Source organism: Xenia sp. Carnegie-2017, unplaced genomic scaffold, assembly GCF_021976095.1.
Source record: "Xenia sp. Carnegie-2017 unplaced genomic scaffold, XeniaSp_v1 HiC_scaffold_22, whole genome shotgun sequence".
NCBI classification, from domain to species: domain Eukaryota; kingdom Metazoa; phylum Cnidaria; class Anthozoa; order Malacalcyonacea; family Xeniidae; genus Xenia; species Xenia sp. Carnegie-2017.
In genome coordinates, this window is record NW_025813485.1 from 185,623 (window position 1) to 210,612 (window position 24,990).

At 33.1% G+C, this 24,990-nt stretch overlaps 7 protein-coding genes across 10 annotated transcripts; 3 read left to right on the forward strand and 4 right to left on the reverse strand.

The window, feature by feature from the left end:
* Positions 1–64: 64 nt before the first annotated feature.
* Positions 65–4,513, reverse strand: LOC124447269 (phospholipid scramblase 2-like). 2 transcript variants are annotated; one of them, XM_046998171.1, is made up of 9 exons: positions 4,295–4,510; positions 4,103–4,246; positions 2,808–2,939; positions 2,057–2,134; positions 1,601–1,793; positions 989–1,100; positions 716–818; positions 411–469; positions 65–326 (listed from the first exon to the last, which is right to left on the reverse strand). In XM_046998171.1, the coding sequence occupies exons 1-9, from the start codon at positions 4,392–4,394 to the stop codon at positions 273–275; spliced, it is 975 nt and encodes a 324-aa protein (XP_046854127.1). In that variant the 5' UTR covers positions 4,395–4,510; the 3' UTR covers positions 65–272. The 2 variants fall into 2 exon arrangements, with proteins under 2 accessions (XP_046854127.1, XP_046854126.1); XM_046998170.1 differs by having other exon boundaries at positions 4,103–4,513.
* A 505-nt stretch (positions 4,514–5,018) lies between these two features.
* Positions 5,019–7,562, reverse strand: LOC124447283 (RING-box protein 2-like). The gene is made up of 5 exons (XM_046998190.1): positions 7,431–7,562; positions 6,451–6,847; positions 5,746–6,360; positions 5,469–5,516; positions 5,019–5,326 (listed from the first exon to the last, which is right to left on the reverse strand). Exons 3-5 carry the CDS (start codon positions 5,888–5,890, stop codon positions 5,208–5,210), a joined length of 312 nt encoding a protein of 103 aa, XP_046854146.1. The 5' UTR covers positions 5,891–6,360; positions 6,451–6,847; positions 7,431–7,562; the 3' UTR covers positions 5,019–5,207.
* A 676-nt stretch (positions 7,563–8,238) lies between these two features.
* On the forward strand, positions 8,239–9,842 carry LOC124447281 (AP-1 complex subunit sigma-2-like). Its single transcript, XM_046998188.1, has 6 exons — positions 8,239–8,352; positions 8,580–8,758; positions 9,234–9,342; positions 9,413–9,448; positions 9,535–9,636; positions 9,708–9,842. The coding sequence occupies exons 1-6, from the start codon at positions 8,350–8,352 to the stop codon at positions 9,750–9,752; spliced, it is 474 nt and encodes a 157-aa protein (XP_046854144.1). The 5' UTR covers positions 8,239–8,349; the 3' UTR covers positions 9,753–9,842.
* Positions 9,843–10,403: 561 nt separating this feature from the next.
* LOC124447263 (dnaJ homolog subfamily C member 21-like) lies at positions 10,404–12,920 on the reverse strand. Its single transcript, XM_046998161.1, has 2 exons — positions 11,308–12,920; positions 10,404–11,101 (listed from the first exon to the last, which is right to left on the reverse strand). Exons 1-2 carry the CDS (start codon positions 12,782–12,784, stop codon positions 11,082–11,084), a joined length of 1,497 nt encoding a protein of 498 aa, XP_046854117.1. The 5' UTR covers positions 12,785–12,920; the 3' UTR covers positions 10,404–11,081.
* Positions 12,921–14,367: 1,447 nt separating this feature from the next.
* On the forward strand, positions 14,368–16,650 carry LOC124447273 (uncharacterized protein DDB_G0286299-like). Its single transcript, XM_046998178.1, has 5 exons — positions 14,368–14,565; positions 14,643–14,723; positions 15,170–15,343; positions 15,558–15,611; positions 15,906–16,650. Exons 1-5 carry the CDS (start codon positions 14,473–14,475, stop codon positions 16,428–16,430), a joined length of 927 nt encoding a protein of 308 aa, XP_046854134.1. The 5' UTR covers positions 14,368–14,472; the 3' UTR covers positions 16,431–16,650.
* On the reverse strand, positions 16,462–24,960 carry LOC124447265 (transcriptional activator spt7-like). Of its 3 annotated transcripts, none has more exons than XM_046998165.1 (7): positions 24,083–24,960; positions 23,695–23,777; positions 23,328–23,407; positions 22,770–22,868; positions 22,598–22,663; positions 22,453–22,509; positions 16,462–16,744 (listed from the first exon to the last, which is right to left on the reverse strand). In XM_046998165.1, the coding sequence occupies exons 1-6, from the start codon at positions 24,958–24,960 to the stop codon at positions 22,459–22,461; spliced, it is 1,257 nt and encodes a 418-aa protein (XP_046854121.1). In that variant the 3' UTR covers positions 16,462–16,744; positions 22,453–22,458. The 3 variants fall into 3 exon arrangements, with proteins under 3 accessions (XP_046854121.1, XP_046854122.1, XP_046854120.1); XM_046998166.1 differs by lacking the exon at positions 16,462–16,744 and adding an exon at positions 21,887–21,945; XM_046998164.1 differs by lacking the exon at positions 16,462–16,744 and having other exon boundaries at positions 22,246–22,509.
* Positions 21,155–22,221, forward strand: LOC124446773 (uncharacterized protein CFAP97D2-like). The gene is made up of 5 exons (XM_046997650.1): positions 21,155–21,292; positions 21,362–21,442; positions 21,678–21,851; positions 21,931–21,984; positions 22,066–22,221. Exons 1-5 carry the CDS (start codon positions 21,200–21,202, stop codon positions 22,219–22,221), a joined length of 558 nt encoding a protein of 185 aa, XP_046853606.1. The 5' UTR covers positions 21,155–21,199.
* Positions 24,961–24,990: the final 30 nt, after the last annotated feature.

Here is a 24,990-nt window from a genome sequence, read left to right on the forward strand (position 1 = left end):
TCGAGCTTTTGCCCCCTCCCACGATAAAATTACCATAAAATTTATAAAAAAACTTTAAAAATTGTTATTTGTGTCGAGGAACTTTATTGACGTCGTACTCTCAACAAATTAATTATATAGATTGTAGTTTAATCAACTATGTGCGTGAAGATTGCTTTGCTTTGTGTTACAAATCAACTTAGATCGAGTGAATACTATCGTAGGAAATAAGTATACGTATTTTTTTAAAATAACAACAAATGAAGAGTGCAAATAACATTTTTTCAAAGCGTTCAATAACAATAATCATTATTATTGTCCTGATTTTCTTCAAAAAACATGAAATCCTGAAGACAAAAATAAAAATAACTTAGAAGCTAACGGGGAATCAGAAATCAATAGAAAAAAAGCCAAAAACAGTTAACACTTACGATAAGAAAAGCAGCTCCCAACATTGTAGCTTTGGCTTTCACATCAAGATCCATTGGAACTAAAATCAATTGTTTACTTCAATAAACAATAGGCTAAAGTCCTGCAAACGACTCAACTAGTTGGGCAAGAAAGGGTCCCTTACTTCTAACTAAATTCTAGTTTTCAAACCGATATTTGCATGCATTAACTTCATGTTCAAACCACTTGTTCACCCTAATGATAAAACTTTGCAACATAAAAATAACCAACTCCTTTATTATTTATGAACAAATGAACACCATTTTTGTAAAGCAGGCTTACTTACATGTAATGCCAAAATTGTCGGTATCGGTGAAAACTTCTTTGAGCAATCCACTCCATTGTTTAGAGATCTTTCCTACTTCATCTTTGCCATCAGCAGAAAGGACCTGGCAAAAATCGAAATTGAAAACACAAAAAAAATTCCAAAACGTAAAACATTCAGTGACGGAAGATAACATATTTGTTTAAAAATTACGTACATTTAATGATTATTTTAGATGTTGAAACTAAAGGAAACATAACAGCAGTTCATTAAATGAAGAATTTCAACTCAAACCTTGTAATCAATGTCGCCACAAAGGTTACACTGGCATAATGGACCTACGATTGTTAATATTTTCTCACGAGTTGCAGAAAGGATTTCAAACCTTGGGAAACAAATCGACCACCTATACACAAATATATAAGCATGATATTTGATGTAGAAAATAATGAATATGTTGTGGTATATCAATGGCAACGAAAATCCTCTGAAATGATGCAAAAATAAGTTACGTATTAAGGTAACGAGACCAATTTTTGATATTGTATAAACTTGACTTGCCCGAAAAACCTTTGTGTCTACAATAGTAGAAATCCAACAGCCAACAAGAATAGGAAAAAAAGTACTCCATCACGAAGGCAATATTAAGAACAGGGAATATAATTACGATAGGTTTGATACACAGATAGAAAGATATATTTATCTAACCATGCTACCCACTGATGCTATCCTGTCAAATGGTGCTGATTTCCACAGTAGGTGTAAAATAAAATTTATCAACTTAGCTAATTTTTATATAGATATTGTAAAAATAAACATCAAACTACATCAGTGATTTCCAAGAACCGTCCCAGGCTAAATGTAGCACAAAATTAGACGAACATTGTAATAGAAAAAACAACCTACTTTTGGACTACATAACCAACAATGTTCCCAGGTGGTGCTTGAACCTCAAGTTCTTGTAAACAACATGGAAAACAGCAAGAAGAGCATCTCAAAGGACGAGTAAGATGAATAACTTCACGTTGCATATTGTCCAAAATTTTTATATCAAATGGACGACTTGAGCCACAACATTGACGAGTACAACAGTCAGTATCTATACGATAATTAACAATCATAAAAACATTATTATATTTCTTACATGTTATTTTTCAGCAACAAATAGACGCCAATATGTACTTATTGTATTTTATAAAACCATGTATAAAGGTACTATACTCAAAAGACTTAAATAAATAGATTAGGATATGTTTACAAAATTTTAAAAAAATCTGATTCTTTGAGAAAGCTTTTTATATAAAATTTCACCCCATCAAACAAAAATATAAGTGCTTTGTTGCCCATTTAAAAGTCATTTACCTTCAGCAGCAAAGTAAACTTGTTGTCCAAGGGAATTTTGAATCTTATACTTGTTGTTTGTTTCAAATGAAGTAAATGCTGAAAATGATGAGAAACATTGAAAATAATTATGTGATTTGGAGTACTATAACAATCATATCATAATGCAATTTAAAGTGCCTATAACATGGAAATTTTGCTATTTAAATTATGTTTGCAATGACCAGAACTTATTAAATGACAGTGTACATTCTAAAACAGTTAATGCATGTCTCTTTTCCTTTGAGAGAGATTGAAGTTTTTGTTGTTTCCATTTTATCTAACTTGTGATGTCATATTGTATAATGAGATCCCAAAATGTCTGAAATACTCTTCAGTTTCCTGATAACTTTAGTTGAGTTGATACTATAGGCAGCATTTTATACCATTAACCTTGTCACAATGAAGGAAACTATGTCCTTGTGAAGTAAAGTATCTTTAAATATACCTAAAACTCCTAGTTCTCATGATGCAAGTTAGATTAATCGGACAAAGCAAAACCTCAATATCCCAAGGAATAAAAGTGATATGCATAAACTGTTGTAGAATGTCCATTGTTATTTCAAAATATCTCTTCAATAAAAGTACAACTCAGATAGCAAAATTTTCGTGTCATGGGCACTTTAAAGATTACTAACCACTGATCATAAAATAAAGCCGTAGTTTTTAGCTAGGTGCAACCTCTTGATAAAATTTTAGTAATAAAAATTTATAATAAAAATAACATAGGTACCTTCCAAGAGCTCAACTTGCTGTTTTATCAGCAATTGATCTATTTGTGTTAAATATTCCAATCCCGGTGGACAATCTACCTGGACTACAGGTACTGGCATCCATCCACCAGGTTGAGTAGCAACAGGAGCCCCTAGAAAGATAATATTAATATTTAACATGGAAGAAATATCATGTAAATCTAAAACAATGCTAGCTGATATCAAGTATGGTGAATTTTATATAAACAATGCAACTTTTAGATCTTATTGATAAATTATAGCAAAGAAAAATTCACATACATTTACCTGGATTATTTTTTACTTTATAACATTAACTTATATGTTTTGCATCAAAAGTGTCACAGTGACACCTCTGCAATTGTAAATTTAATTGAATTGTCCTGACCAGTAGAATATTTGCTGATTATTTGTGTTTTTAATGACACTCAACCAAAACAAATAAAACAAAAATCAATTACTTATTATTGATTAGTTAAAACAATGAGAAAGTCAAATTAAATGCTTTGTAAAAGCAAATAAGTTTTCATAACAATTAACAAACTTATAGAAACTTGTCTTCTAGCTTCTATAAAGTGATAAAGATAAAATAACTAAATAGTTTGTACCATTTTTTACATTAACATGCTAGTCAAAAAGCTTGCAGTGAATTGGCATCTCAAAATGGACTTATACCTGAAAAAAGTATGTTTTTATTTGAAATCAAAATGTCACTGGTACAAGGTAGAGATTGTAAGCACTGTGGTGTCATGCAACATGCAACCAAAAGCAAGTTTTTATTCAAAATTGTACATAAACAAAGAACTTTTTGTGATATATTACTTAATAACATAGTATGGATCAGAATGAATGTTAGAAAAAAATTGTTAATTTTTCCCAGTGAAAGACATAAATATTTTAGTCAAGCCACAGGGTCAAATAGTTTTTTATGGCAAACATGCTGGAAATGCTGAATTTGCACACCACATGGCATCATGGTAGCAAAAATTTTAAAGACTTGATGTGAAAACATAAAGATCTTCTTTCATGAAATTTTTTATGCATATGTTTAAGTTTCAACGGTGAGAAGAAGAACTGCACACATAACAATAAAAAACCCAACAAAATATTCAAAATATTTCAACCTACGGCAATACATTGCATACAATAGTACAAATTGTTTAACGAAAAAGTTAAAGAAATATTTTGCCGTAAACGTTATACATTCACAATTATTACTCAATACTTGTTTGTATTTCATATTTCCACACAGACGAATAATGAAATAGATGCGTTCATGAAATAAAGCCAAACAAACCTGTGTTATACTGCTGATAACCGCCAGGTTGTTGAACTTGAGCAGAAGGCGGGTAAGTTTGTGTCAGTGGGTATGACTGATTTCCAGGATTATATCCTTGTTGTGGAGGCGAATAACCAGTTTGTGGTCCTTGTGGAGGATAACCAGGGCCACTGGCAGGAGGATAACCAGGGCCACTGGCAGGAGGATAACCAGGGCCACTGGCAGGAGGATAACCAGGGCCACTGGCAGGAGGATAGCCAGGGCCACTGGCAGGAGGATAGCCAGGCGGTGCTCCGCTATGTGCATCCATGTTATGTGAAACCTTGAACTCAAATGATTTTATAAAAACGTATAACGAAAACACTTCTTTCGTTCTCCACAAACCTTTTCCTGATATGCTTCAACGCGAATATTTTCAATGGATGAAAAGTTAGACGTAATGAAGACGTCATCACCAGTTGTCAAATAACCTTTAGTTTTATAAAATATTTGCACAGCATGAGATGAGTGACTTCGAGGCAAATAAATTGTGACGAGAAAAAAATAAGAATTTTTTTACAAAATATTTTTGTCTCAATACTGAAATACTTCATGGCTTTGCATGTTAGTATCATGTTGGATATGCTACAACTGATAAACATCAACTCTTCTCTATTCCTTTATAAACACACATGGACACAAGAAAAATTGAAAATTTAATTTCAGTGAGTTTGTATAAGTTGATTGTTTGAGGACAGCAAGCAATTGTTGCAAAATTTGTTTTCCCAATCATGAAAATGATTCTTTATAGTTTCAAAGTTTACATTTTTAAATGATTATACAATAAAGCTTTTAAACAAATTTTAAAAGAAACTTAAAAACATGCACCATAAGTAGGAGTCACTTCCTTCCTTAAACTGGAATAACGTATAAATAATAATATAACAAGTAAGAATGGCAAGAAATGTTATTTTATTATGTAATGTGTATAATTATTCTTTAATGTGTCACAATTTTTTGTGGAATTAGATGTTAACATATTTTCTCAAACATAATATATTTTCCACATTGAAAGTGAATACAATTCATACAGTTATTTGTCTATTTACAGAAAATTTTGATTGAGCATAGACTGTGTCATATTTCACCTTCCAATTCGTTGTACAACCCATTCTTTTTGACACAAAGGACAACGATTGTTTTGAACAACCCAAAGTGACATACAGCAGTTATGAAATGAGTGATTGCATTCTCCCCAAACAACTGAAGAACACATGAATTTTTATGTAATTATAAGCTGAAGATATAAAGAAATGTTCTGTTTACTGTCATTGAAAAATAATATAGACATAAAACAAAAACAATGTATAAAATAACTTTATTGCAGGAAATGCTAGCAACGTACCAACACATTCATCTTGTTTACAATTAGCTTGACATCGAAGACAGGCATCTAAATGGAAACGGCTTCATAATATGTCGTTAAAATTTCTAGTTATCTTACCCAACATAATAAAGCAAAAATTTTTCAAAACTTTACTAAAGCATACATCAAAATACTATTTTATTTGATGTAAAATCATAGATACGTGTTTGCTTTTAGTAAGACAGACAGGCAATACAAAAGATATACTGTGGCTTTTAAAAGTTTATAATGTCAATTTATCAATCATCATCAATACCCATAACTTGAACTCTACAAATTGCACAAGTATCACACTCGACATCCCAAGACCACATTGCGACTGCATTCCATTTTTTGAGAGAAAACAACTTTTCTGTTTTTGGCTTCTCGTCCATGTAACCTGTTGTTGACTTATCAGACATCCCCGTTCTTCAAACGATTCCATACGCCAAATGGAGGTACATATTACCAGACGTAATCACATCATTTTTTTCGCTCAGTCATGTCAACTAAATTTCTTGCTCAAAATAATACAATTTTTGAGCGAGGTCATGTTTTTCTCATACATTTATTTACAACAAGGCAAAAGATATGCTATGAAAGAAGGTGATGAACTATTTCTACTTTTTTTATTTAGAGCGACACATTAGTTTTATTTTAAATACAAGAAAAAAAACACCATGTTTAGCAATAGATATCACCCTTAAACGTTAAAATAATAACTGAATGAAAAACTGCGTATCATAAAAGGTCATTCTGCTTTTTTGCTTTGTCCAGTTCCTGTCTCTTGCTCATCTATCGTTTTCAAGGTCACATTTTCTTCAACTTTATCGGCCACTGGCTCAACAATCAACGTGTTCTTCTTTCCTGACATGACCTTATACAATACTACCTGTAGCCAAGTAGAAATATTATGATAAAGAATGTTTTTCAACTCAGTAAAAATTGTTTCTAAAGTAGAAAATGAGCACGAATAACTTACGATCAAGACAACAATAATAACGAATGCCAAAAAGGAACCAACAGCAATACCAGCAATATGGGCTGTAGTTAACTTTTTTTCTTTAGTGGGGGGGACTGGCATTGATGTATTTGTGATTGTTGAAGTTGGCCAGGAAGATAAAGTAAAAGTTGTAACGGTGTGGCTTGAGTAACTATATTGGAGCGAGTTGTTGAAGTTGTACCAGTGGTGCTTGACATTAATGAATTTAAATTAGAGTACATTGTACTTGATGTTTTTGTGATTGCTGAGTTGAATACAGTTGATGAAAATATACTAGCAGTTACAGTACTATTTGAGGTACCAGTTACAGTACTATTTGATGTCGATGAACTGGTTGGAGTTGATGCAGTTGCTCCGGAAATTGTAGAATTGCTGGCTAAAAAAGAAGAAATTTACAATGTAGAAATTCATAACAAAATTATTAATAAATGTCCTGTGGTATTTCATAAACAAAAACAGAAAAAAATGTCTTTCTGGGTGTTAAGTTTTTAATGCTCTAATCACACATGGTATTAACGTTTGACGGGACGTTTAGTGGCGATCGTGTTTTAACTGTTTTTCTCTAAAGGATGAACCTTGAATCGAAAATTTAATCTAAAAATTTATCACGTCAACGCAAAAACGATAAACCAAACATTGATAGAGTGAAATGCGATATACAAAAGTGATTTTACAATAACCGCATGGAAGACATGGCAACGAGTAAACAAGGCAACAACATTAAAACGAAACAAAAAGACGTTTCAGTTTTAACTATAAATGAAGCAAAAGGAAAAAAAGTCATTAATCCCTCGCCTCTGTTAAAACTTACAAGAAATACTATTATTACTCATTACGCATTATTATTGAAGCAAGTACTAAAATAATGTAGAAGCTGAGCTTATAATTGCCATTTTACTAATACAACTGATAATATTTATAAGCACTTTCTTATTATATGAGTTAAATAGCATACATACCTGCAGACAATAATGGCCAACGAATCAAGATGAAAATTGCTGTCCAAATACGCATGGTTGACATCATGAAAAAGTATTTTAAAAGAAAGTACGCGAGCGGTTTGCTTTGTGAATTCTTGTATAATGATCAAGAATATTTCCGCAATATCAAATTACACTTTTCCAAACTCCGAGAGTTTGTGCGATGCGAGTGAAAATGCAAAGCAATGAAAGCAATTCTATTTGTCCTGAAACAAAAGCAAAAAGACTTAGAAATGCAAGTTAAGCAAGAGATAATTCTTCAGGCTTTCTCCCAATAATTAAATAAATTGTTCCACACTTTTTCCTAATTCCTTGACTGAACGTCAAGATTGAAGATTGGAGAGTATATTATTTTAGACAAAAGGGCGTGGTATTTCGTACGTTTCTCCGAAAACTTTGGTAAACAATAATGTTTCACGGCAGAAATACATCAACGACAAATAAGTTCCTATAACAGATCAAAGTTCGTTGGATAAATCACGGTCATCATCCCGTCTTGCTCAGAACAGGCCACCAAAGATTGAATCTTATTTTAGTTTACAGGAATTAACAATTTAGGTTTAAGAGAATTTGGACGTTATATTGGCAACTTATAAATATATTTTACTTAAATGTAAACATATTTTTATTTTAGGTGGTATTATTAGCTATGTAATTTCCCTTAACTTATTCCAGGTATATTTACTTCGATTCACCAGCCGATCAGGATTAGACCAATCAGACACTTGAAATGACGTATGAATAAGTAAGATTTTACGTAAATTACTTGACGTATTTCAAAATATGAATACACCTTTCTGTATAGTCTCGCGGGCGTTTCCGTATTATTTTTCATAAGAAATGTAAAAATATTGACTTTCATTCTACTGTAAAAGAGACTTCATTACAGCTTAAAATCATGGTAACGTTTGAATTTTAATAAATTATAAGAATAATTGTATGATATAAAATAACATTGTACATGTTCCATTAAATTTAATAATTTATTGAGTAACAAAATCTGCAAGGCGTATAGGAATGTACGTTACCTACTAAACGATAACATACAATCCTTACCAAACCATGGTTTGTTATTTTAAATTTATTGAATTGTTTTATAGTGATATAAGATCATTTTCTTGTTTGCAGTTTCAGTACATTCTTCTGTTCAGTCGTCAAGGCAAATTACGTCTTCAAAGATGGTACACTGCTATGTCACAGAAAGACAAGAGAAAAATCACCAGAGAACTCATTTCTATTGTATTGGCTCGTAAACCTAAAATGTGCAGTTTCCTTGAGTACAGAGATCTTAAAATTGTGTATAAAAGGTTGGTATTTACATGCTATAAATTGTACACAAGTTATAAATTAAAAAGGATTGAAATTGTCTGAAAAATTGACTCTTGTTTCTATCATTCATTTTTTTCATGTTTCATCAAAATTACACAAGTAAAAAGACTCTAGACTGAACAGTTATGATTTTTGTCATGAAGATTTTTGTGTTAACAGAGAATTGCAACACAGGGATATTTGTTTTTTCACTTTTGTCAAAATGTCTTCAAAATTCTAGCAGAATGTCAATTGAATACTACCTACAAGTGCTACCTACATATTGTCATTCTAGTTAAGACAATCTTTATTGTTGTTTTTAATGCAAAATACAAAATATCAATTAACACAACTTATATTACGTTTGCATACCAGTATTGAAAATTCTGCATTGAATCATGCAAATTTCTTTTTCTTTTTTCTTGTTGAATGGCAATTTATTTTTGTCATACTGATTTTCTTGTTGTATTCCAGGTATGCAAGTTTGTACTTTGTTGCAGCGATAGAAAACAGTGATAATGAATTGATTACACTTGAAATAATCCACAGATATGTTGAACTTTTGGACAAGTACTTTGGAAGTGTAAGCTATTTATCTCGTTGTTTTTAAAAATTAGTCAAAAACAAGTCTATTTATTTGTACATTCACACAGGTGTGTGAACTGGATATAATATTCAACTTTGAAAAGGTAAAAACAGGAATATTTTATGGTGTTTTTTTGTGATAAATTGTTGATTAAAAATTTGGTTGAAACAGTATGAAGTAAATTTATAGGCTTACTATATGTTGGATGAATTAATTCTTGGTGGGGAGATTCAAGAAACAAGTAAAAAAAATGTATTGAAATCTATCCAAGCTCAAGACCTTTTGCAAGAAGTAAGAAAAAAAAGCTAAAACTTATTTTTGAGAAATAGTTGGTAATTTTACTTTATGAGTTTTGCTTTCAGGAAGGTGAAATACGAAGTGCATTGGAAGAAATGGGTTTATCGTGACATTGACAAGAGCTTTCTAGATCTCATGAAATCATGTGATTGTAAATGTTTCCTAAACTTTGAATCATTAAAGATGTTTAGGCACATGTATTATTTGGACTAGTGAAATAGAATCTAAAATTTTGGTTAACATGTTGGGTTCAGTAGTGGCATTTGCAGACTGCGAATAACACTTTAGTCAAGATTCAGTGCTAGTGAAATATAAAGCACATTTTCAGAGATATTTGACATTTATTTCAGTAGTACTTTGCAAGTCAGCGAAATATGGCTGATTATACCGAAAAGATGAAACTGGCCAATGTTTGTTAACAGAGAAGTTTCTCGATGTCTGGTTACAGTGTACTTGTTATCTGTGATAAACAGACCATGAATAACTTCCGTTCTTACGGCGTGCAATTTACCTTGAGATGACCTTATTTTGCCAAAAATAAGCTTCCCTTTACTTTTGTCATAGGTCTTGAGTGCTTGATTCAAACGTTTACTTTCGAAGGGAATCATCGTTGCGAATGTTTTAAGAACTTGTACCACGTTTTGCTTACGCCAACTCAAAACATTTGCAAAACAAAACCTAAAATGGTTCCGAAATTATTTCTCTCTTCGGGTTATTTTTCATTTATGCCAGGAAAAAGAATGTAAACACTTTAAGTACTATTTTTAGGAAGACAGACTTTGCTGAGAATTTCAGTTAGTTACATTTCAATTATTTTTTGTTGTTAAACAATACACTTTGGCTTATGTTGGCCAGAATTTTCTAATCATAATTATGTTCACTAAATAATGTTTAAAACAAAGCAATGAATCTAATTGTTGAAAAGTTTCCTTTCTTCATCAGACAGACAACATGTATTTTATCTTTTAATCTCTCAAGCGAAAGGTTTATCAACAATAAAGTCATCAAACGTGAGACGGATAAACCACATTCTTTTGGAAATATAGTCATTGATGAGTTAAATAAGTAGTAAGCACTTGCAAAAATATGTATTTCCAGTTGATATTTTAACGTCAATTATTGCAACATTTGACCCATATTGTTACTGTCTGTATAGTTTACTTTGACTTAAATAACTTTTAACTCATTATTTTAGTGCAATTTTGCCAATATCAGGAACAGCGATTCCTAGGAAATGTAATTAATTCGACTTACACTCTACATTGTTTTTCTGCATAATAATATGTTGAAGAAATTTTGTGGCGCCAACTAGACTTTATGAAGTGCCACAGAGGCAATATCTAAGAATATAATACAGAAACGACAAGACGTCAGATCAGGAGAGCTTTTTGAAGTATGTGCGTCAGTAACTTCCGCCTCAAAATACGATCTCTTTCCAATCATGAAGGACTTTTTCTATCTAGCAAACAATAATAGACAATACATTTATCACCCTTAAATGACAATAAATTTCATTGGCAAATATTGACAAATTTTATACTATTTTCTTCTTTCGCCTTCTCATATTGTTTTCAATGTTAAAGGCATGATCATTCTCGTTGATATGCTTGAATAATTTGTTCCGAGTTGAAAACGCCTTATTGCATACATTGCATCGTAAATTACCTCCATGTTCCGAACGTTCTTTTTTTGACTTGCGACGATTATTGTGTTCTTCAGAATTGAGTTTGTTTGTAATATTTAGCTGTTCGTCATCCTCTCTTTCTTGCTGCAATATCATTTCAACAATTTTTTTTTCGCATTCATCAAGACCACAGTCATCAACAACGTTCGTCATATTTTTGTCTTCACGACTTGCAACTTCTGACTGGATTTTATTGTTTGTTGTGTCTACCGATAGCTGTTCACGATGATCATGTTTATGTGCTAGCGTTTCACGATATGCTTTACAATTAGTGCTACGACGAGAATTTGATCGACTTCTACCATTGATATAAGCTGGAAGATCAAGAGAATCTCTCAGTCTTAAAGCATCCACATCAATTCGACTTTCTTCATCACCATTTTCCATCTCAATGTTTACTTTAATGACTAACTCCTCTTCATTTCTTTCTTTTTCAAGAGATTTTGTTTTCACCGTATCGTCTTCCATATGTTCTTTAATCAACGCCACTCTTTCACGATGCTTTTTCGATTTTTCATGGTTTTTCAGAGCTTTATCTGACTTGAATAATTTCTCGCATGCTACACAATAAAAGCCATGCACATGTACATCTTCGCTTTCTGATTGGCTACTTGAGTTGTCGTCCCCAAACTCCTCATTAATGTGCGCGGCAAGCTCTTTCCAATGTTTTTCCATATGGCAAGAAGAATTCCATTCCTGTTCCTGAAAATCTTTTATCTTTTTAAGTCTTTCCTTTTTCTCAACTTCACGTTTTTCTTTCAATAATAACATTCTTGCTCTCTCCTCAATTTCTCGCTTTTCTTTCTGAGCTTTAACTCGTTTGTCGCGCTTCTTAATGTGATGTACTAAATTTCTTATTTCTTCATTTCTTTCTTTCTTTGAGGCTTCACGAAGCTTCTTATTTTCTTTTTCCATAGCACGAAGAACTCTACGGTTAGCAGCTTGTCTTGTATCGTATTTCTCTTTCCAAACAAAACTTTTTAACGTACAATAACTCTGCCAATAATCGTAAAAACTTTTCACTTCTTCGAAAGGTGTATTAGAATTTCCAAACCCCGGTATTTCATTTAATGTTGATAGGTCATCCCCAAATTTCATATCTTCCTCGACTATTGTACTAAAAACAAATGAGTAAACCGCATAAAACCCTTTCTCGTCATCCCCAAAGCCTTTATAAGCAGATGGTTTAAAATAATGAATCAAATTTAGACCATCATCAACAAAGTCATCGCCATCGTTTAAAATTTGTTCACGATGACGATCGTACCACAATCTCTCTTGGCGATCAGATAGGACATCATACGCCTGCTGGATTTCTTGAAATTTTTCTTTCGCCTCTTCTGCATTTTCTACATTTTTGTCGGGGTGCCATTTCAAAGCCAACGAACGATAAGCTTTCTTTAAATCTAAATCTGTAGCATCTTTAGAAAGTCCTAAAACTTCATAATAACATCTCATTTCTTCAATCTATCCCGATAATTTTTTTCAGAAAACTAAAATGAAGCTTCTAGCTTTTGACAAATATTTTACTATGATTTCTACCGGCATTGCACACACATTGTCGGCCATCTTGGATTTGACCGAGAAGAGGACTGGAACTTGTAAAGTAAATAACGAACAGTCCAATCAGAAGTTCAGAACTAAGCTCCACAACGCACACAATTCTCCCGGTTCAACTCAATGGTTCAAACCAGTCAACTTAATATCAACTACGTATATTGTATTGTCATCGAAACTCACTTATTCCTTAGAAAAAATAAGTTGAAACTCACCTTATTCCGTAGAAAAAATAGGAAAAAACACAACCTGAACAAATAGCTTGAGTTAAAAGTGTTTTTTTAAGAAAACGCCGAAAAGGATGATGAGGAAAAGGGAAGGAAAAGGAAAATTATTCAAGTTTCCATTTCTTCAAGTTTAAAAATGTTTGTTTACCCGGAGAAATTTTTCATCTTCAGCTCATTGCCGATGACATGTCAAATAAACTAAAAAGAAACACACATATCTCACTCAGTCAATCTGTAAAGAAATACTTTGCACAGCATCCAAATTCAATTCCGCTAACACTTGTTTCACTTTACTCCAACCAACTTCGTCATTTTACGCATGAATTTCCATCCATTATCTTTTATTATCATTTTGTAACACAACACCTTGTAAAATTGTAAATAGTTTATATTCCATACGTTCATAGTATGGTAATCGCATATCATATAGTCTGATGACGTTAAGTAAAATTTCAAAAACATGTAAAAACTTACGCAATGACCTTTATGAAAATCTCGTGGTTTGGAACTCGTATTTTATTTTGGAATCAGAATTACAATCTATTAGATCCTAAGTAGCATAAATTGATGCACATCCCAGGATTCAATGCAACTTAAAAAATCATCGAGTACTGTATTTAAAAAACTGCTAATTTTTTAAAAAAAACGAAATCAAATTTGGCTGTTTAGCTTTGATGTTAAATCAAATACTTATTGAATGTCGACATTTTTCATTTCTTTCAATGCAATAATCAAAAAAAATAAATTAATAAGCTCGTTAATTAATGACTTTATGTGTCAAAGCTTCGTTCTTAATTTTTTCCATTTTTCAATTTAACGTGTTAAATTTTGAGAGGAACAGTTGCAGAAAACAAGAGACAATGAAAACTTCCGTCTGTCATCATCAAATTTAGAAATTGTTTCAGTACTGTTCATTGAAATTAGACGAATGCCAGTAGGTAAAAGTTAAGCCTGCTAACTAATACCTTCCTACTTGACAATAGAAGACTTATAATTAGTGTTTCATCTTTTTGTACATTCCAGAAAACTACAAGGGAGATTTATCAGAAATCAGGATGCACTTCATACCAAAATGAACTACGTAATAAGGAAATGTCATTTAATCAGTGATTATGACATCTCAAACAAAACACACCGACGCGTACATACGTAAAACTAGTCTGTCTAACATTTCAAATATGCGCCATTACTTTCCCTCTTTAGAGTTTAGAAGAGCTTTAAAACTGTCAATCTTCAGTCCATAACAACGGTTACTTAGCAACATCACATAATACACACTAGTTGTCATCACTAGCAACGGGAAGTATTGCTCGGGACCGGATAAAATAGGCCGTTTTGTGCTTATTCTCGACATAAGTCACGATGTATCGATCATATCAACCTATCACTCCGGCTAGTAATAAATTATTAAAGCAAAGATGGGACGATGCGTCTTTCGAAGAGCACAGAAGAAAGGTTTATGAACGCGCTTTGAATTCATCAAAATCGTCATTACGATATAGTAGTTAAATGTGATCTTTGATTTATTCTAGGTTGCTACATCAAAAGCTGTTGTTGATAATAAACCACCAAAGACATACATGCATCTTCACCTTAAATTAAAGAAACTACAGGTATTAAAATGTAGCATTTTATGTAAAGGCTTTTTCTGTGTCTTCAGACCGGAAACGAATATATAATATTGATCAGCACATAGTCATAGACACAACGTAATATTTAATTTTGGGTAGAAATATTGAAATGAGTGAAGAATAACAAATTGCTTTATTTTGTGAAGATCCAACAACAAAGTATTGTTTTGGCTGGTTCATTTGGCTGCGCATCAATCTCATATGAGAGCAAAAATCTTTTCTTCTGTATTTTCTATATTACTAGAGATTTTTATTTATAATTAATATTTTATTTCTTAAAATCGATGTGAATTTTTAGCATACGTTATATACAATTTTTAAAACGCCAATTGAACTAAAGCTTACAATAATTCGAATACTGAAAATGAAACGGTTTTTTTAGTCTTTACAAATTTTAAGTTTTGCTGTTTTTAAAACCATATATTTAGATTGAAGAAGAGCGTCTCGCTACAATAGAAAGGGATAATAGAATTTTACTTGAGAAAATGTCACAGATTATGAGGACAAAAGGACGAGTTGATAACTGGAATGATTACTCAGTAAAAAGTTTAAACAGAACAAAACGACAACAGGAGTTGCTTCGAGTTACACATGAAAACCAGGTAATTTAAGATTTTGTTATATAGTCAAATAAATTTAGTCAGACACTATAACCCGCAAAAAAGCCCCGTTAACTTCAATTTCAAATGTCAACAACTGAAATGAAAATATGCACAGTTAAATGCATAGACATGAGTTGTGATGGTTACGACAAAAAAATAATCGCGCTTTTGCAGGTTACATAATGAAAACCTTACGTAACTATTGTATTTTTAGGCGATTTTGAAACGAGTCTTAGCACAAAAACCCGTCTATAATCACGGAAAATGGGTAAGTTAACCATTTGTTCATTGTGTCAAAATTGCATTTAAGAGAAAGGAGCGATGAAAAAATGTCCTGTCTAGTTACGTTGAAAAGTATATTCGATTATATAAAGACCTCAAATCGTTTTCCATTTCAACCGGCTTGTCATGTTAACTCACTGCATGAAATCAATCCATATTAGTCATAAAATTATGATATAATGAACAGTTATACAAAGTATAAATTGCCAAAATATTTTCTGTTTCCTGTAAAGAAAATAAGGTGATATATACAATCAAAGATACTTTACTTTTTGTCTAGGAGGAGGATTATCTGGAAAAAGAAAGTTATATGGAAAGTATTTCAAAATACCCTAAAGAATGGTACAAGATAAGTTTTCAGAAGAAAAAATCAAGAAAAAATGGCGCTAATAAAAAATTGAAATTGTCATCAAAAGATGGAAGATCATCAACTGAAGATGACAAATCATCGTGTTCAACAAGTATTAACAAAGAAGAAAATGTGTTAAAAACGCCGCACCATGGAAAGACTGTTCATAAAAAGGACGGAGACAACGAAACAGCCCACGAAAATCTTACCAAATATGATGACGAGAAAGCAGAAATTGCAGACAACAAGAAGTCGGATGAAGAAAACGAGAAACAAAATGATAAAAAATCAAATGATTTTATAACAAATCCAGAACAAACGGAAGAAAAATCACACGGTAATACAGAAACAGATGAGAAAGAAAAGAAAACAGAAAATCCATTAAAACAAAATGAGAAAATAGGCAACGAGGAAAAAGCACTAGAAGCAGATGACGAATTATCTAATGAGATATAGAGATGAACAACATAGTTAAAGATGCTACATATGACCAAAAGAAAATGATATTGATTACTTATCACAAAACTTATATATACATCTTAAATTGACGCTTTGTACATTTTATGACTATTTTTTTGTATTATGCTTATGTTTATGTTTCAAATGTTGTCAATAATTTATAAAATCTTGACATAGGGTTATCGTTTCCTAATAAAAAAGCTTCATCGAAATTTTACATAGTCAGTGTCCATTGATTTTTCTATGTAGCAACGAGATCTTTAACTCTACTATCTTTAAGACAAGAACATCATGAAGCTAGATTCACAACACTAGGTAAAAAAACATGTTGATAGGATATAATGTGAACAATTTTTACACCTACATAAGATTGAGTTTCAATAAACAACGTTATCTTTTCAAACCAGAAAAAAGAATGTTTTTAGCATTGGAGTACAAAATAAACCGAGAAAAAAAATTGATGAGACAGAAGGCAAAATATAGCGCCATGTTTAAATCACGAGTTTTATGTGTTTTCCATAAAAACAGGTGCTGTGAAAAAAATTTCACAAGAATAGCATTGGCACTTTTTTTTACTAAAGATTATATCAAGAAATCTTTCTAGATTAAGCGCATTATTCTATTATCATAAAATGTATGTTCACACTGGCGCCAGTCGTCTTGGATAAGATTGGGTAATTAGCATTCCTTGTACGTGTTCATATTTTTTATGCTTACAAGAAAACTGAAAGACAGATAAAAATATGTAAATAGCAATGAAAAATACATTTGATACAAAAACTCAAAAAGAATAAAATTCTAAGAAACATTCTAAAAATCGCAAAGCAAAATTACATAGTTTGTTAGAGAAAATTAAAAACTGAAAAATGTAAAATGAAGAAAAATAAGAAAAATAATGCTTGGTCATGTAAATTGTTTGTCCTCTCTGTTCAGTCGTCACAAATAAAAATATTGTCAATTTCAATGTGAGTTCCTTAAGTTGTAATTTGTCAACTTGATCAAAAGTTTTTAGATAATTTGATACAACATTAAAGTCCAATATTTCTGAATACTTGGGTAGGACTAATCTGAAATATTTCTTTTCGCAACGTGTTACAAGGGTTATTCTACAAATTTTATACCATTTTGTAATGTAAGTACGCAAAGAAACGCTGAACGTAACATGATAACTGCTCTGTATCCGTTTCCTTTGTTGTACAGCGCTACTTATAACTAAATTGCATTCTGCAATCCTGTATTGAATACATCCAATTTCTTTTCTCTACAATAGCTCTCCCGTTTATCTAAGTATGTTTTGTATTGTTTTGAAGTGCTTAGTCTCCACGATGCCATAATGACGTGTATGGCATCTTCAAAGAGGTCATACCTGTCTAGGTTTTCCCAGATAAGAAGCAGAATATGAGCTGGACTTTCTCCCAAATGAGATGAATGTCCTGTTGACTGCTTGACAGATGACTAGATTTAGAAGTTCTTTGCAAGCTTTGATACAAATTGCTTCCCTTAATCATAATTTGGGAGGCATACCAGTACCGTTTAGGCCAGTTCGATAATATACATTTTCCCACAGTTTCTTCACTTTGAATCTTTGAGAACAAAGCAATTATAACACAAAAAGGAGGAAAAGCGTAAAATCGTATGTTTCCTCATGATAAGGTGAATGCATCAATTGTACGATCGTCTGGACGGTATGCCGCGTACTTTGGAAATTTCTTGTTGACCTGACAGGAAAATAAATTTCTAGAGTTCATCTTTCTAGGGTTCACAGTAGCTTTGCCAACGAGTGTGAGAGAACCGATTCATCAAACGTTCACTTGAATTCCCTTTCTTGTTGCCTTGATTCAAAATTGTTAACAATATTTTGTTTGCCAGAAATGTGAGCAATACCAATCCAGATCTCTAAAAAAAATAACTCCAGATGTTTTTACTTTTATACCATTCTCAAATCTTCTGCGTCATAGTATTACAAATGTCAGAATGGCTTCTATCCATATGATTTATGTTTATTGGTGTTGTGTTGTAACACAGTTTTCTGACGTACGTCTTCTCGCAAAGGTCTTTAGACTTTGTTAAATAGCTAACATTTATAGATAGTTAATGTGGTTTGTAGACTCTGATTTTATCCACGCCCCATCTGTGGATTTTTCTTGATAAACAGTCGCTCCACATTGAGAGGGAAGCATCAGTGGTAAATATACGCTGGGACTCCTCCCTTGATACATTGAGAGGGAAGCATCAGTGGTAAATATACGCTGGGACTCCTCCCTTGATACATTGAGAGGGAAGCATCAGTGGTAAATATATGCTGGGACTCCTCCCTTGATACATTGAGTGGGAAGAATCAGTAGTAAATATACGCTGGGACTCCTCCCTTGATACATTGAGAGGGAAGCATCAGTGGTAAATATACGCAGGGACTCCTCCCTTGATACATTGAGAAGGAAGCATCAGTGGTAAATATACACTGGGACTCCTCCCTTGATACATTGAGAAGGAAGCATCAGTGGTAAATATACACTGGGACTCCTCCCTTGATACATTGAGAGGGAAGCATCAGTGGTAAATATACACTTGGACTCCTCCCTTGATACATTGAGAAGGAAGCATCAGTGGTAAATATACGCAGGGACTCCTCCCTTGATACATTGAGAGGAAGCATCAGTGGTAAATATACACTGGGACTCCTCCCTGATACATTGAGAGGGAAGCATCAGTGGTAAATATACACTGACTCCTCCCTTGATACATTGAGAGGAAGCATCAGTGGTAAATATACACTTGGACTCCTCCCTTGATACAATGAGAAGGAAGCATCAGTGGTAAATATACGCAGGGACTCCTCCCTTGATACATTGAGAGGGAAGCATCAGTGGTAAATATACACTGACTCCTCCCTGATACATTGAGAAGGAAACATCAGTGGTAAATATACACTGGGACTCCTCCCTTGATACATTGAGAGGAAGCATCAGTGGTAAATATACACTTGGACTCCTCCCTTGATACATTGAGAAGGAAGCATCAGTGGTAAATATACGCAGGGACTCCTCCCTTGATACATTGAGAGGGAAGCATCAGTGGTAAATATACACTGGGACTCCTCCCTTGATACATTGAGAGGGAAGCATCAGTGGTAAATATACACTGGGACTCCTCCCTTGATACATTGAGAGGAAGCATCAGTGGTAAATATACACTTGGACTCCTCCTTGATACATTGAGAAGGAAGCATCAGTGGTAAATATACGCAGGGACTCCTCCTTGATACATTGAGAGGGAAGCATCAGTGGTAAATATACGCTGACTCCTCCTTGATACATTGAGAGGGAAGCATCAGTAGTAAATCTACGCTGGGACTCCTCCCTTGATACATTGAGAAGGAAGCATCAGTGGTAAATATACACTGGGACTCCTCCCTTGATACATTGAGAAGGAAGCATCAGTGGTAAATATACGCTGGGACTCCTCCCTTGATACATTGAGAAGGAAGCATCAGTGGTAAATATACACTGGGACTCCTCCTTGATACATTGAGAGGGAAGCATCAGTGGTAAATATACACTTGGACTCCTCCTTGATACATTGAGAAGGAAGCACCAGTGGTAAATATACACTGGGACTCTCCCTGATACATTGAGAAGGAAGCATCAGTGGTAAATATACACTTGGACTCCTCCCTTGATACATTGAGAAGGAAGCATCAGTGGTAAATATACACTGGGACTCCTCCCTTGATACATTGAGAGGGAAGCATCAGTGGTAAATATACGCAAGGACTCCTCACTTGATACATTGAGAAGGAAACATCAGTGGTAAATGCATCTACTAAGTTTGCAAATTCTTACACGGGAGTATTCTTCGATACAGCCAAAAACCACAAATTTGTTATTTGTAAAATTGCAAACATCGCCTCGAGTACTGTTTGTTGTAAGTCGAACAACCGCACATTTTACTTTTTTTGTTTGCATTTAACAATTATCATATATCCGAGTAGACGTTCTTGCACTACACATCTGGAAATTTTTCGGTCAGGTATATTTCCTTAAGATTAACTTTAATTTTTCAGTGTTTATTTGTTGGCCTTATCGTTTTTACACAATGTTCGACAACTTTCGTGTTACATCATGACGTGTGGTTTCATCATACGACAGACATTTCGCAAGGTCGTCTACGAAATCATAAACTTCCACAAAAGCTTCATCCCTCTGCGTTTTTTATATCTATCCGTGAACATTTTTCTCAGCACTGAGTACAAGATTTGCAAACACGTCTTCGCTCTCATCGGTATGAATGCTTATATAACACCAGAAGACATCAGAATGTTTATAGCATCTTGACATTATCATTTGCCTCAACTTCTTACAGAAGTCCATCGTAACTTTGTTGTATGGCTGTAGACTTATGAGTGTCTAGCATAAAATACTCTTTAGCTCCAGGCTGTCATTTGGTGGTTCAAATGTCTCTCAAATGCTTATGCGCATCTAATGGACCTTTTAGTGACATGGACTTAAATCTTATAAAGCAGGCTTTAATAGTCATATATAAATGATTTTGGTAATTTTCCGTTATATTTTATTTCTACGCAAGGAATGATTAATTTCAAAGTATTGCACGCAAAATTGCATTAAAATATTTATAATTAATTTTTGGATAAATTAGGATGTTATGATGCGAGAAAAGGCAATTAGTGTTGTAAAATACGTCACAAACAGCTAACTGTTTAGTTACTTTTAAGAAACATTTCTCAAGTGTATACAGTTGATTATAAAATGCATCGGGCATATCAACCGATTACACCAGCAAATAATATGTTATTGAAAAAACGATGGGATAATAGCAGATACAACGCACATCGTTATAAGGTCAGCAGATTTTTAAACTTAAATTAAATAAAATGAAAACACTTTATGTTAGAGTTTTTAAACCTGCAGGTTATTCATTCGCTACCAGTGATCGATAACAAACCACCGGAAACATACATTCATCTACATATCAACTTAAAGAAAATGCAGGTCAGATTATAGTTACATTTTTCACCTTGTAGATAAACAACATTGAGAACTGTTGAAAACATAGGAGGAGATGATTCTTTCAATTTTTAGCCCATATATAATAAAATTGTGCCCACAATTTTTTGTTTTTTGAAAGTGTGTTTACATAAGAGAATAAAAACAAAAAGATGGCATGCGTTTAAACCTGCGACAAAAATAAAAGTAAAGATTACTTTTTATAACGACTTTTACATAGAAACAAGAAGAAAGATCTGCTCTCATAAACAAAGAAAACCGTCTGTTACTCGAGAAGATGAGTTCAATAATGCGAACTAAAGGTTCCGTGGATCACAATAACAACTATCAATTAAGAAGTTTAAACAAAACGAAAAGACAACGTGAACTTTTGCGATTAACTCATGAAAATCAAGTAAAAAATAAAATTATACAATAACCAGCGTCATGTCGTGGCGAAACATTGTTCGATGTTGTTTTATTTTCCTCTTTAGGCTATTCTAAAAAGACTTACATCAAAGGAACCTCATTATAATCATCTGCAATGGGTTGGTAAAGAAATAAAATCATTTAATGTGATAAAGCCACAATCATGTAAATATTTTGGTTCGTATTCTTATCTTTCACAGGAAGAAGAATGGCAAATGAACAAAATTTATATGAACAATATTTGTAAATATCCTCGAAGAGAATCTGGTAGAAAAACACGACAGACAGTAAAAAGTAGTTTAGCTACTAAGTCAACGATAGAGCAACAATCAGACAAAATGATCAAACAAAAATAAAACAAGAAACACTAAGTTCAAAAATATGACTGTAAGAAAGTAGAACTTTTCTTAATGTGTAAATATTTCAATTCATTTCTCCGCGCCATTTCCGTACGAAAAAAGTTTCTACGTCTATAAATCCAAGCCGCATCGTTATAACGAGATAAATCTTATATCTATGTAACCACAATCACCAGATATATATAACTAAGAAGAAAATGTCAGTATAACAATAAAACATACACTAACCTACTATCATACTGATGAAGAAGATTGTTTTTGCTTCTTTGGAGTGCAAATATTCATCTAAAAACAAGAACATTCTTTTATAAATATTTAGAAAGCGGGACGACAACAATTTTGTTAAAGAAAAGATCTTTAACGACAAACAAACCTTATCAACTTTCTCCATGAATTTTTCATATTCGCTTTCGTAAAATTGAAAAACTTCATCACAGTCCTGAAGAAAATGAAAAATAATAAAAATGTACAGTTGCAAAGAATACATTTTATCATTGTTAAAAAATATTGATAATTAAATGATTTCAATTAAAAAATGAACGTACCTTTCTAACAATATGTCCAGTGGGATTGTATTTGCAGCAATTTGACTTGACTAACAACATGTCTTTATGAAAATCTGAAGGATCATTATACTCACCAGTCTAAAACCATGATAACATAAACGATAATGGTAATGGCCAAAAAAGAAAGCAATCCTAGTGTGTACCCAAGCTGTCCTACAGTGTATTCTAGCTATTCTAGTGTGTACCAAGCTATCCTACAGTGTATTCTAGATATTCTAGTGTGTACCCAAGCTATCCTACAGTGTATTCTAGCTATTCTAGTGTGTACCCAAGCTATCCTACAGTGTATTCTAGCTATTCTAGTGTACCCAAGCTATCCTACAGTGTATTCTAGATATTCTAGTGTGTACCCAAGCTATCCTACAGTGTATTCTAGCTATTCTAGTGTGTAACCAAGCTATCCTACAGTGTATTCTAGCTATTCTAGTGTGTATCCAAGCTATCCTAGTGTGTATCCCTGCCATTCTCACTTAAAATAATGGTGCTTTGTTCGATCGACATTTCACTTTGTTCGCAAAGTTGTAAACGACAACTTGCCTCTAACTTTGTCTTGATTGTTCCAAAGTCCATGGGAGTTTTAATCAGTTTAAAATAACCGGGCGCTTCAGCTGGAACAACTAAGAAAATAAATAATAAAGCAAAGTTCAGGACTAAATGAAATGAAAAAATTTCTGTCGCTTAATCAGTCAATAAAACAATCTTTTATATTTGACATCATTTTTTTATAAATACCATAATAAAATGTCTCGTTTTTTATCATTCAGAAACAATGACTCAACATCATTAATTGGTCAGACATATAAACTTTTTAAGTCAACTGCCAACCTTTCATCATGTTAATTAAAAACTTAAGTTAAAGAAAACCATAATCTCACACGACATAACTGTTTTAAATATATCTTACCAGGCTTTAAAAACCACGATGCAGCACTTCTGGCATTTTTTGATCGTGGGCTCCCGCGATACCGCGATACTTTGTGTAACAACCTAAAAGATATTGCAAGAAAAGGTTAATTGTGTTCACCGCAAATATGCAAAGACACGATGTCGCGTTGTCTTTGGTCGGTGGAATCTTTGTTTGCAGACGTGCTTATAACAATTACGATTCACGTCGAAACAGTTCAACGACCATATTGAACATATAAAAATTAAACTCCTAGTCGTGCAAACAGACATTACTTTAGAAAAAAATATCAAAGCCGTTTGTTCCATTTACATCCAATCAATGTAAATTCACTATTTTATCACTATTTAAGAACATGGATGTCGAGCAAAATCAACATTATACTTACTGTAGTGCTCCCCTGACCCAGCCAGGAGGATGCAAAGATATGTCACGAGGTGGGGGAGCTTTACGTTTTCTATTACTGCTACGAATGCATTCAAAAAGCTGACAACCGCTGACATCATTGCTCGAAGTAGAGTGCTGAAAACTACTGACATCAGTTTTTGAACTGGAGTGATCAACAGACGAGTCAATTGTCTGCATTGAACTCAGCGTTTTTTCAGAACTCGGCATGATATCAACATTAACCAATCCTCGTTGCGTTGAATCGCTTTCTGGTAAATTGTTTTCAAGTCTAACAACTGCAGTTCTCTTAAAACTTGTCTCTTCAGTTTGTAATGATTTCATCTGTTTATCGGAGACATTTTCCCCGGTTGATGTATCTTTCAAGCATATGGTCTCTTTATCCGAGATATTTTCCCCGGTTGATGTATCTTTCAAGCATATGGTCTCTTTATCCGAGATATTTTCCAATGTTGATGTATCTTTCAAGCATGTGGTCTCTTTATCCGAGATATTTTCTCGGGTCGATGTATCTTGTAAACACGTGGTCTGTTTATCCGAGACATTTCCCCCGGTTAATGTATCTTTCAAGCATATGGTCTCTTTATCCGAGACATTTTCTCCGGTTGAAGTATCTTGTAAACATGTGGTCTGTTTATCCGAGACATTTTCTACGGTTGAAGTATCTTGTAAACATGTAGTCTGTTTATCCGAGACATTTTCTCCGATTGATATCTCTATAGTCGGCACAGTCAAGCCCCCAGGGTATAGTATTAAGTCAGCTGATGTCTCCAAACAACCATCCTCAGTTTCAAGTGGAAGTACTTTAGTAGAATTATCATTCTTAGTCACTTTAACCACATCAATGTCTTCAACAGTCATATTTTCATTCCTGTCGACACGATTTTCTGT